The sequence below is a fragment of the Trichechus manatus genome, unplaced genomic scaffold, assembly GCF_000243295.1.
Source record: "Trichechus manatus latirostris isolate Lorelei unplaced genomic scaffold, TriManLat1.0 scaffold00043, whole genome shotgun sequence".
Taxonomy (NCBI): domain Eukaryota; kingdom Metazoa; phylum Chordata; class Mammalia; order Sirenia; family Trichechidae; genus Trichechus; species Trichechus manatus.
Genome location: NW_004443979.1, coordinates 5,951,167 through 5,964,279, shown reverse-complemented (window position 1 = coordinate 5,964,279; position 13,113 = coordinate 5,951,167). Strand labels below are relative to the sequence as shown.

The following is a 13,113-nucleotide window of genomic DNA, read 5'->3' as shown; positions in this document are numbered from 1 at the left end:
TCCTTAGAAGCAAGGATGGCGAGACTATGTCTTACATACTTTGGACATGTTGTCAGGAGAGAGCAGTCCCTGGAGAAGGATGTGCTTGGTAAAGTAGAAGGTCAGCGAAAAAGTGGAAGACTCTCAACAAGATAGATTGACACAGTGGCTGTAACAATAGGCTCATAGGATAACGATTGTGAGGATGGCTGCAGGACCGGTCAGTGTTTGTTCTTTTGTTCATAGGGTCGCTATGCGTTGGAACTGACTTGAGGGCACCTAACAAGAAGAACAAACGCTAGTGTAAGAAGCCTTTGTGGCGCAACAGTTAAGTGCTTGGCTGCTAGCCGAAAGGTTGGTGGTTCAAACCCACGCAGCAGCTCAGCTGGAGAAAGACCTGGTAATTTCCTTCCATTAAAAATTATACCTAGAAAACCCTGTTGGGCAGTTCTTCTCTGTCACATGGGGTCGCTATGAGTCTAAATCAACTCTGAGGGCAGCTAAGAACAACAGCAAACACTGGAGTGCTTTAATTTGGACTTAAATACTCTTCTTTAGAAGTTTTTGATTATGGAAATGAAATTGTTTCTTTTCAAATGCTTTCATTTAATTTTTGTTTTCTTCCTAGATTTCCTCATAAGCGTGTCTTAAGCCTTCAAGATGGTACTAGCAGACCTTGGAAGAAAAATAACATCAGCATTACGCTCATTGAGCAATGCCACCATTATCAATGAGGAGGTACGAGAAATACATATGGTTTTGGATCATCACTAGCATCAGGGATGATGGATTGTCAGTAAACCCTATGTTTGTATTTATTTTAATGTAGATTTAATACCTTTAGGTAAAAACCTAAAACTGGATATAGTAGAGGGTGTTTCTTCATTGATAAATCAGCTTGCTGTTAACTTCAACTTTCTGTAATGAATTATCCTCCCCCCAAAAAACCCTTAACTTACATGTGAAAATAAAAATACATTTTATCTTTTGAAGATGGCTTAGATCTAGAAATATACTTCTGCTTTGTCTCTTGACATAGACCTAAAACTTGAGAATCCTGCTTCCTCCTTCTTGGCTAGGCGTGTGCTGACCTGCTTATCTGACCCCTTCTCCTTGACTTTCATTTAGCATTCTTCCTCTAGAAGGCTAGCATTTTCATCTTCACTTCTATAATTCATTTTCTCTGAAATTCCCATTCTTTTTTTTTTTTTGGAGATTGTGAAAGTTGACTCCTTATATGGTATCTAAAATACTTGTCTTCCTGGCTTTATTATTTTAATTTAAGATAGGTTTTCTCCCATTTTCCCCCACACATTATGTCTTAATGGTTTGTTAAAAGCTTGAGTTTAGTCCACTAGTTTATTTTACATTTTGTCCTACCAGTGGAAAAAAGCACTGAATTTGGTGTTAGAAGACCTTGGTTAGTGCCCCACTTTAGCCATTTACTAGCTGTGGGATATAACTTTGGGCAAGTTAACCTCAGATTCCTTAATGTATAAAAAGGGAGGGTAGCATTCACCTTACAAGATGGTTTTAAGGATCAAATTAAATAATAGATTAAAAGTGCTTTCTAGCTTTAAGGTTTGAAAACAAAATTCTAATATAGAATTTTATATCGATGCTTTAATAATGTAATGAAATTAAATAATTTTGGGACTATCTTAGAGATCGCCTAGTCCAGTATCTCATTTACAGAAAGTAAATTTCACATTGAGTCGTGCCAAAATGAGAAGAAACAGCTGCAAACATCCATTAAAAGTGGAATGTGGAACGTACCAAGTATGAATCTCGGAAAATTAGAAATCGTCAAAAATGAAATGGAATGCATAGACATTGATGTCCTAGGCATTAGTGAGCTGAAATGGACTGGTATTGGCCATTGTGAATTGGAGAATCATATGGTCTACTATGTTGGGAATGACAACTTAAAGAGGATTGCCGTTGCATTCATCATCAAAAAGAACATTTCAAGATCTATTCTGAAGTACGACACTGTCAGTGATAGGATAATATTCATACACCTACAAGGAAGACCAGTTAATACAACTATTATTCAAATTTACGCACCAACCACTAAGGCCAAACATGAGGAAATTAAAGATTTTTATCAACTTCTGCAGTCTGAAATTGATCAAACATGCAATCAGGATGCATTGATAATTACTGGTGATTGGAATGTGAAAGTTGGAAATGAAGAATCGGTAGTTGGAAAATATGGCCTTGATGATAGAAACGATGCTGGAGATCATATGACAGAATTTTGCAAGACCAACAATTTCTTCATGGCAAATATCTCTTTTCAACAACATAAACGGCGACTATACATGTGGACCTTGCCGGATGGAATACACAGGAATCAAATCGACTACATTTGTGAAAAGAAACGATGGAAAAGCTCAATATCATTAGTCAGAACAAGGCCAGTGGCCGACTGCGGAACAGACTGTTAATTGCTCATATGCAAGTTCAAGTTGAAACTGAAGAAAATTAGAACAAGTCCACGGGAGCCAAAGTACATCCTTGAGTATATCTCACCTGAATTTGGAGACTATATCAAGAATAGATTTGACGTGTTGAACACTAATGACTGAAGACCAGACGAGTTGTGGAGTGACATCAAGGACATTGTCGTAGGTTGGGTTCTCTAGAGAAGCAAAACCAGTAGAGACTATAAATATATATAGAGAGAGATTTATATCAAGGAATCAGCTCATGCGATTGTAGAGGCTGAAACGTCCCAAGTCCATGGTTCAGAATAGAGGCTTCTCCCGATTCACGTAGCTTTAGGGGCTGGCAAAACCAAGATCAGCAGGCCGGAGAGCGGGGCTCTTGCTCACAGGATGTGAAGATGGATGAATCCCAAGACTGGCAGTCAAGACCGCAAGGCTTCTCCTGATTAATGCACCTGCAGGGGCTGGTGAAGCCAAGATTGGCAGGTTGGAGAGCAGGGTTCCCGCTCACAGCCCATGAAGATCGATGAATCCCAAGATCAGCAGATAAGCTGATAGCTCAAGTCCCAAGAACCAGAATTCAGACGAACAGGAGGTAGCCTCAGGATCCAGAGCAAGCAAAAAAACCAGAACGTCTGCTTATATTCGGATGCAGGCCACACCCCCAAGGAAACTCCCTTTCAACTGATTGGCTACTCACAGCAGATTCCATCATGGGAGTGATCACATATAAACGCTGAGAATCATGGCCCAGCCAAGTTGACACACAGTCTTAACCATCAGACATCATACATGAAGAAAGCACGAGGTCTTTAAAAAGACAGGAAAGAAAGAAAAGACCAAAATGAATGTCAGAAGAGACTCTGAAACTTGTTCTGGAATGTCAGGTAGCTAAAGCAAAAGGAAGAAATGATGAAGCAAAAGATCTGAACAGAAGATTTCAAAGGGCAGCTCGAGAAGACGAAGTATTATAATGGCATGTGCAAAGACCCGGAGTTAGAAAACCAAAAAGGAAGAACACGCTTAGCATTTCTCAAGCTGAACTGAAGAAAAAAATCTAGCCTCGATTTGCAATAGTGAAGGATTCTATGGGGAAAATATTAAACGACACAGGAAACATTCAAAGAAGATGGAAGGAATACACAGAGTCACTATATCAAAAAGAATTGGTTGAGGTTCACCCATTTCAGGAGGTAGCGTATGATCAGGAACCAATGGTACTGAAGTCCAAGCTGCACTGAAGGTATTGGTGAAAAACAAGGTTCTAGGAATAGGTGGAACACCAACTGAGATGTTTTAACAAACAGATGCAGCACTGGAAGTGCTCACTCATCTATGCCAAGAACTTTGGAAGACGGCTACCTGGCCAACCAACTGGAAGATATCCATACTTATGCCCAAGAAAGGTAATTCAACTGAATGCAGAAATTACTGAACAATATCATTAATATTGTACGCAAGTAAAATTTTGCTGAAGATCATTCAAAAGTGGCTGCAGCAGTATATCAACAGGGAACTGCCAGAAATTCAAGCCAGATTCGGAAGAGGACATGGAATAAGGGATATCATTGCTGCTGTCAGATGGATCCTGGCTGAAAGCAGAGAATACCAGAAAGATGTTTACCTGTGTTTTTTTGACTATACAAAGGCATTTGACTGTATGGATCATAACAAATTATGGATAACGTTGCGAAGAATACAAATTCCAGAACACTTAATTGTGCTCATGAGGAACCTGTACATAAATCAAGAGGCAGTCATTCGAACAGAACGAGAGGATACTGTGTGGTTTAAAGTCAGGAAAGGTGTGCATCAGGGTTGTATCTTTTCGTCATACCTACTCAATCTGTATCAACCCGTGTTTTTTATGTGATTGAAATGATACACTGGGTGTTTTTCATTTTGATTATTTGCAGGTGTTAAATGCTATGCTGAAAGAAGTATGTACAGCATTATTGGAAGCGGATGTTAATATTAAACTGGTGAAGCAACTAAGAGAGAATGTTAAGTAAGTTAATCAGATTTTTTTAAAAAACAGGCAAAACTAAGCTTAGTTTACTGGGGCAAGGAGCTAACTAGAAAAGTTTGCTGTATCATGAAACATTTCTGCTGTACGGTACTGGAAAAGAATAGAATGCGTATGTTGAAGACTGCATGTATGGTATGTTTCCATAATGAAGGCTCAAAGGATAAGCTACATGTGACTTTCATTTAATCATAGATTTTTTTTTTCCATTTTACTACTCCTTTATTTGGATGAATCCGTCATATACTGCATACTGTTTTAATATAAAAGCTTTTTAACAATTCACATTCTTTATAGAAAAATGGTACCATTTTATCCTCTTCAGGCTTCAGATGACATTAATCAGCCTCCTTCATTATTAGAGAATTGCATTCTTCTTTGTTTTCCTTTGATTTCTCTCCATATATTCTGAAGGAGTAATACGTGTGGTCTCAGTTACTGTATTCATTGGGAGAGGCACTGACTGGGTCAGGGCACAGAACAATGCTGACACCTCACTTAACTGCTTGAATTCTCACTCTTGTCATACTCAGGCCATCCCTCCTTTTTGTATTGTCAGACTGGGTAATAAATGTAGAACTACTAGCATTTAAGCATTTAAAATTAGAGAAAGGAGTCCTATTCTACTAGTTGTAAAGATGTATAGAAAAACAGAATTAGTGCGTTGCAGTGATGTGAGAACAAATTAATATTTAAACTTTCAAATGAAAGCCTTGAAAAACTAACCAAAGTCTTACATCTAATATTTCATTGTAAATTTTTTACGACATAGACTTAAGAATTTGTAGCAATTATATAGGTGCCAATTGGAAAACTATTAATGTGAATGATTAATAATTCATACATTCTTTGATGCAGAAGCTTATTTTTTTAGAGTATCTTAACTGGCTTTTCTTTCCCTTACTCCCAATCACTACCATCATGAAGGTCTGCTATTGATCTTGAAGAGATGGCATCTGGTCTTAACAAAAGAAAAATGATTCAGCATGCTGTATTTAAAGAACTTGTGAAGGTATAAGTATATCATGCTCATGCTGTGATTCTCTGTAGACTCAGTGGGTAAAAATACACTACAAACCGGAATACTCTTTCAGAGTATTTCTTTATGCAGTTGTATATAGAGTATTCATCTGTATTTAAAATATTAATTGAAGGATTAACTGTTTTCTAAGGTGATATATTTTTATGATAGAACTTTCTGAATATAGAATTCTGTATACAGATTTGAAGACCAGTACTATTCTTGCTAAGGAGCCCCGGTTGGACAATGGTTAAGCACTCAGCTACTCACCGAAAGATCAGTGGTTCGAACCCACCCAGCAACTCCACAGTACAGAAGACCTGGCAGTCTGCTCCTGTAAAGATTACAGCCTAGAAAACCCTATGGGGCAGTTCTACAGTGTCATATAGGGTCACTGTGAGTCAGAATTGACCCAAGGGCACACAGCAACACTATTCCTGCAAAGAGTGTGAAAGCCAAGTTGCAAAGAGAAAAACTTCACTAATTCATAGGAATTGATGGAAGGACCTCTCTGAGTTTATCCTCTTTTTAATATCAGGCATTCCCTAGTGAGTGCCTTGGTGGCCAAATGGTTAACATGCTCGGCTGCTAACTGAAAGGCTAGAAGTTCTAGTCTACCCAGAAGTGCCTCAGAGGAAGGGCCTGGTGATCTGCTTCTGAAAACTCAGCCATCGAAAACCTTATGGAGCACAGTTCTGTTCGGACACACACGGGGTCACAATGAGTCAGAAATGACCTGAGGGCAATTGATTCTTTTTTTTTTATTTATTGCCTAGTGAATGTTCTACTTTTGTACTGAAAGCCACACTTGGCAAGTATTCTTTTTTACACTGTTCACTGTGTAAACAGCTCTCTTTGAACAGAACAAATATCCCAGCTCTTACCTAGATTATAAGCAATTTTAATTAGTGAAATTTTATTTTGCAGGTAGTAAATGTAGCCCATTGCTCTGCCTTACCTTAGAACTGACATTGCTGCTGCTGTCATTACAATTATGATGAAATCTTAGAGCTTTAGAAAGTACATGTGAGTCCAATGGTAGGAAAAAAAGGGAAGGAACTGTTTTAAAAAATATAGAGAGCTACAGATGTTTAATACAAGTTCCCTAGTATTTTTCATTACATTGTATGAATATTTTCATTTACTCCTTTGGTACAAACATAGCGTTTACTTTGAAGGAGTCCAGAATCTCAGATGGTTATGTTGTTTCAGTTGAGTCCACTTGGGTAATTAATTAAAAAAAAAAAGACAGAAATTCAGACCTAAAAGAGGTCAGAATTTATCCAGCTCACACTTCCCAGTTTACAGTTGAGAAAAATGAGATAGTTCGTGGCAGACCCAGGTCCTTCTGTAGGTCTCCTTTCATTATTTCCAGATTGCTTTTCATCTAGCCCCTGAGGTCAGGATAGTGTAAGTGGAAATTTTTATTGTTAGGGGTTGGCATCTATAGGTAATTCTGGAGTGGCAAGTGCTTTGTTAAGCAGGATTTATTGAGAACCTTCTAGAGCAATGGTTTACAAAGCAAGGCCACAACTTTTCTTAATAATGCTAAAATGTTATTTGCCTTCTCAGTGTATTGACATTTGCACTGATAATGCAAAAGCAGTGATGGGTAAAATTGTTGGGTAAAACTGCCTAGCATGAATCAAAGCACCGACACCAAACTATACTAGTGGTCATTGTATTCTTTACTACTACATATTTGGAATAAAGAAACAGTTTCACTTAATAATGTCCTTGATGAAGCAGTAGAAATGATTAATTGTATTTAATCTTGATCTTTGAGTATACACACGTCTTTATAGTATTCCGGGAAGTACATATAAAGCCCTCCTGCCGCGTACTGAAGTTTGATGGATGTCTCTAGGAAAGCACGTGTGATTGTTTAAAAGCTGAGCTAGCTGCTTCTTCATAAGAAATGGTTTTTATTTGAAAGAAGAGACAATCTGTGGTTATTAAGACTTGAACATTTGGCAGACATTTCCTCTAGAGTGAGTGAAATGAACCTGTCACTTCAAGAAAAATAACTCTGATGGTATTTGTGACCAGTAATAAAACTTAAAGTGAAAACTAGAAACTTATGTCTCCCCTGTGAGTTTGACAGTTTCCCAGTACTTATTTATGAGATCAGTAGTGATATTAATGAATATTTTTTTATATTGTATAGTGAAATGTGTCAACAATGAGAGATCTGCATAACTCAGTGAAACTATTTTCTAAATGACTATAAGGTTAGAAAATCAAGCATCAGTATAAGATTCATTCAAAGTACAAGATAGAATGATGGATTTTAATATAACATTGTACAGAAGTTTTTATGGTTTCAAATTGCACATTGCAACAAAACTTTACAAACTACCTTGAGTATAAAGGAGTCCTGAGACCATAAAGTTGAGGACTGCTGCTCTCGGGGGTGGGAGGAAGAGAAGATAGATTTATAAAATAATTATTTAGTAAAACATATGTTCTAAATAATGGATCCATAGAGAGCTGAGTGACTAATTCTGCTGTGAGATGTAGAGATGAAGGTGAATGTGGGGCGGCATCAGTGCACTGAAAAGATCTAGGTGGAAGGGGAGTGTATTTATGTTTACAACAGAGTTTACCTATTTCAGCAGTTTGCCTAAGACTAGGCCTATACCTGGAACCAAAATCCAAACTGAACCCACTGCCATCAAGTCGATTCTGACTCATAGTGACCCTTATAGGACAGAGTACAACTGCCCCAGGGGTTTCCAAGGCTGTAAATCTTTACGGAAGCAGACTGCCACATCTTTCTCCTGTGGAGCAGCTAGTGGATTTGAACTCCTGACCTTTTGGTTAGCAGCCAAGCGCTTTAACCACTGTGCCATCAGGGCTCCTTATACCTGGAAAGGGATAAGAAATGAGTTTTCATTTTCTCTCTCTTCTATCATGGCTTTTCTCTAAATTCAAGTATGATACGGATTATGTCACCTTTATATATAATCTGGGATGGACTCAGCAAACTCTTTCTAAAAGGGCTAGATAGTAAATATTTTAGGTTTTGTGGACCATATGGTCTCTGTTGTAACTACTCAGCTCTGCTGTTGTTGCATGAAAACAGGACATAAATGGGTCTAACTGTGTTTCAATAAAACTTTATTTACACATAGTTTGCCAACCCCGAGTCTAGAACATTGACTATTATGGCTTTATTATTGTATGGAGATATGTGTTTGAAATTCCAAACAACTGACTCACAAATGAATTTTTTTTTTTTTTTAATGAACTTTAGAATGCCTCATGCTCATTAGTTTGGGAATTGTCCATATACAAACCTTAATTTTCCACTGACCGTCATTATAAAATTGGTGATTATTTTTTACCAGCCCCCTAAATAATAACTTTATAGAACAGTAGATCTTGAGCATTGGAGAATTTGACATTTGAAGTTTTGACTGATTCAGAAAGTCTTTCACATGTAATTTGTAATGTTGCTCAGAAGTAAATACTGGTTAAGTTGAACATGAAGATTGTTGCTGACTAATATGGTAGCCACTAGCCACATGTGGTTATTAAGTACTTAAAATGTGGGTAGTCCAAATTGAGATGTGCTGTAAGTATGAAATACACACCAGATTTCAAGACTTAGTATGAGGGAGAAAAAAGGTAAAATACCTCATTAAATATTTTATGTGGATTGCATGTTAAAATTATATTTTTAGTACATTGGTTTAAATAAAATATATTATTAAAATTAGTTTTACCTATTGTTACTCTTTTAAGTGTAGCTGCTAGAAAATTTAAAATTACATATATGGCATGCACATATATTTTTGTATTATATTTCTGCATTGCTGATATAGGTTGCTTCTTTGACTCAAACTTGGTCTCACATTTTATTTCACACTCCAGCTTGTTCTATAAAATGTTTTTCAGATCCTTACCTCTTAATTGAGTTTGGAGTATAGGCTTGATTATGATTTCACAATACATTATTTTAAATTCTTAAATTTCACTGTGTGTCTACAAGGGGGAGTAGTAGAGTTGTACTAAATGGTAGGATTATGGGTAGTTTTTATATCAAAATGTCCTTAAGTTATTTTTAAAATTTAAAAGTTGTAGAGGGAGGTGTTTTGAATGTAAGCATGTGGTGATAACCTGATTTCATTTTTGGTGTGTAGCTTGTAGACCCTGGAGTTAAAGCATGGACACCCATGAAAGGAAAACAGAATGTGATCATGTTTGTTGGATTGCAAGGGAGTGGTAAAACAACAACATGTTCAAAGGTAAGTCACACTTGATTTAAAAAGAAAATGTCATGGAGAAGATATGTTTGTATAAATCAAGTTTTATGTTAAAGCCAGGCTTTATAGTGCTTTTGCTTTACCGTTTTGTGTTATTTGATATATCTGTTATGTTTTTGTAATAGCTTTTTGGGATAAGGAGAGAAAAATCCCATAGTCTTTTGTGATTGTTTTTTTGTAAGAATGGTAGACGAGTATATAAGTATGCTATTTCTTTTACAAAAAAGACTTCCTGTTTTTTAAGGAGGTAAGAAAGTATATGATTTTTGGAGAAGAGAACATAGGAAGTTTATCTTACCACCTATGGCTAAAGACTCCCTTTTCAAGTCTTCTGATATCCCACTGAGCATAATACAGATCTTCGTTTTGTATACCCTTATGGTAATTTTTAATTCATTATACCATCCTTTCACCCAGACTTGAGTGCCTCAGTTTTGTTACCAGATTTTTTTTTTTTTTTTTCACAAACCTCAACTCTATTATAGTTAATAAAGAAAAAGGACAGGTTTATTTCTTAGAGAGTTTGTTTGTACTTAATGAACAGTAGTTAATATTTTTGACCCTGGTCATTTGCTTCTTGATCATTTTACATCTTCGAATGTGACTGTATGATAATTGGAATTTAAACTCTTTAGAAAATTTGCTGTGTTCAAAAATCTTTAAAACTATTATTTTCAGGAGAATTATGAGCAGCTTTACTTTTATGCCTTAAGTGAATAAGAAGGGTAAACAGATGATGTTATAATAATTTATATTTATTGATATAATCTTCCTTTCCCAGTTAGCCTATTATTACCAGAGGAAAGGTTGGAAGACCTGTTTGATATGTGCAGACACATTCAGAGCAGGTAATACATTGGAATTTAAAAATTGTTTTCTGTACTTTTTATTTTCAAGTTTGAGGATTCATTAACTCTTATCTCATAGGTGCTTTTGATCAACTAAAACAGAATGCAACCAAGGCAAGAATTCCATTCTACGGAAGGTAGGTGTCTGTTTTTTATTTTGATACTCATGTGCCTCTTCTTGTCTGTCCGACTTTTTATTTTATGATCTCTGGTCACATTTTAGGAGCCCTGGTGGCACAGTGATTAAACACTTGGATACTAACCAAAAGGTCGGTGGTTCAAACCCACCAGCCACTCTGCGGGAGAAAGATGTGGCAGTCTGCTTCCATAAACATCACAGCCTTGGAAACCCTATGGGACATTTCTACTCTGTCCTGCAGGGCGGTTATGAGTCGGAATTGACTCGATGGCAGTGGATTTGGTTTTTGGGTTTGGTCACATTTTAATATATACTTAGAAGATTAAATCCTTTCTGGAACAAAGTGGTTGTATGATTAATAGATCGTTATCTTTTATTACTATAATTTACTTTCTGATCCAGTCTGATAGATCAGATTAGAAAATATTTAACTTGTAACTTGGGCGTAGCATGCTTTCCTACCTCCTTCTGTCTATTCTGATTGTTTCTTTTAAGACCTATCCTGAAGCATTTCTCCATTAAACATACTGATGAATTCCATATTGTTTTTTAGTACATCATTTAAAAAATTTTTGTGTTTGATCATCCAAAAGTGAGTTATGGTCTACGGTTATTTTATCAGCAGTTATTTTATCTAAGGCAGAGATTCTGATCATTGCTATCCCTCATTTGATACGTTGCTGTTCAGTTGATTGGTCTGTTCATGTTTAAATGATTAATTGAAAGAATCGAGTCTGGATTGAATTTAGGAGGACTAAATTTAGGAGGGACTAGCACTTTTCTTAACATTAATGTAAATGATTTATTATACCCTTGGGAATAAAGTTTAAATAAGATACTTTTGGGGTAATTAAATGATCTGATTTTGTTAGTCATTATCTTCCACTTCTTGGCTGGCCAAAAAAATTAATGAACTTTGTCTACGATATATTCTTTATTTTCTTAACTTTTTTTTTGCTTTTGGTCATTTTTATGATAATTTCTAGCAGATAGATTAAAGAATAATTCTAGGAATTTTTTTTCTTTTTGATAAAACCAGTTGCTGTTGCATCAATTGTGATTCACCGCAAGTCCATGTGTGTCAGAGTAGAACCGTGCTCGACAGGATTTTCAATGGTTGATTTTTCAGAAGTAGATCGCCAGGCCTTTCTTCTAAGGCACATCTGGGTAGACTCTAACCTCCGACCTTTCAGTTAGCAGCTGAGTGTGTTAACTATTTGCACTACCCAGGACTACCTTTTAGGATAAGAATTTTTAGTATAGTTTTAAAATTTAGGGGATAATCAATTTGCAAATGATATGATTTAATTGATAATTACTTGAACTGTTGGCAAGGCGAGAGAATTAATTTTGTAACCAGTGTTCTTAATACCATTTATTGAATAATCTCTCCTTTGCTCATGTGAATTTTAAAAGCATAACTGTTTTTAGGGTTGCTATGAGTCAGGATCAACTCAGTGGCAGTGGGTTTGGGGTTTTTTCTGTGTGTGTGTGTGTCTATGTGGAGTAAAATACTAATAATCATAGTTACCTCTGGGAGGGAGGAAGGGAATGGGACTGGGGATGGACTTAAACTGTGTCTCCAATGTTAAATTTAAAAATCTGGAATATATGTTAACATACACATTTATCCTTTTGTGTATTAGATACAGGTTTGTTATGTTCTGTCCTGTCTTTATAAAAATCACACTATTTTAATTTTTAAAGAGTGAAAGCACGAACAGTCTTACTTCCCAGTTATTAGTTTTCAGCATGTCCATCTATGCTTTTTCAATGTCTATACAAAAGGAACTCTCATGGCGCAGCAGTTAAGAGTTCGGCTGCTAACTAAAAAAACGGTCAGCAATTCTAATCCACCAGCCGCTCCTTGGAAACCCTGTGGGGCAGTTCTTCTCTGTCCTGTAGGGTCACTATGAGTCGGAATCAACTTGAGGGCAGTGGGTTTTTATACAAATGAATAGTCACACAGATACATGCATAGGGATATATTATTTTAAATTAAAACGGAATCTTACAGTGTTTTATACCTTGATTACTTGATAAGGTTGTATGGGTTGTGTTAATTTGTCAAAACTCATCAAAATGAACACTTAAAATGGTGTACTTTATTAGATGTAAATATACCACTTTAGGGTTGATTAAAAAAATAGAATATTAATAATTCTGAAATGTACAATATGCTGTTTAAGGTAATTCTTTTTATGGCATCATTGTATTTCATTGTATGTATATAATTAATAATTAATCTTTATGAACATTTCTGACCATAATTCTTTGCACATTTATAAATTTTATTATAATTGTATCTTTATCATATTTTTAAGTATCTAGTAGTGCTAATCTCTATCTTCTTTTTCAGTATTTTCTTGGTTATTCTCACCT

General features: G+C 36.0%; 1 protein-coding gene across 1 annotated transcript in view; it reads left to right on the top strand.

Annotated features, from left to right (window-relative positions):
* Positions 1–13,113, top strand: part of SRP54 (signal recognition particle 54) — a 48,817-nt gene that overhangs the window by 14,813 nt on the left and 20,891 nt on the right. The window contains exons 2-7 of the mRNA XM_004376517.2: positions 608–717; positions 4,346–4,437; positions 5,383–5,467; positions 9,622–9,726; positions 10,526–10,592; positions 10,672–10,729. Of these exons, the coding sequence (XP_004376574.1) occupies positions 640–717; positions 4,346–4,437; positions 5,383–5,467; positions 9,622–9,726; positions 10,526–10,592; positions 10,672–10,729 (485 nt within the window). The 5' untranslated portion in view covers positions 608–639. The remainder of the gene's footprint in view (positions 1–607; positions 718–4,345; positions 4,438–5,382; positions 5,468–9,621; positions 9,727–10,525; positions 10,593–10,671; positions 10,730–13,113) is intronic.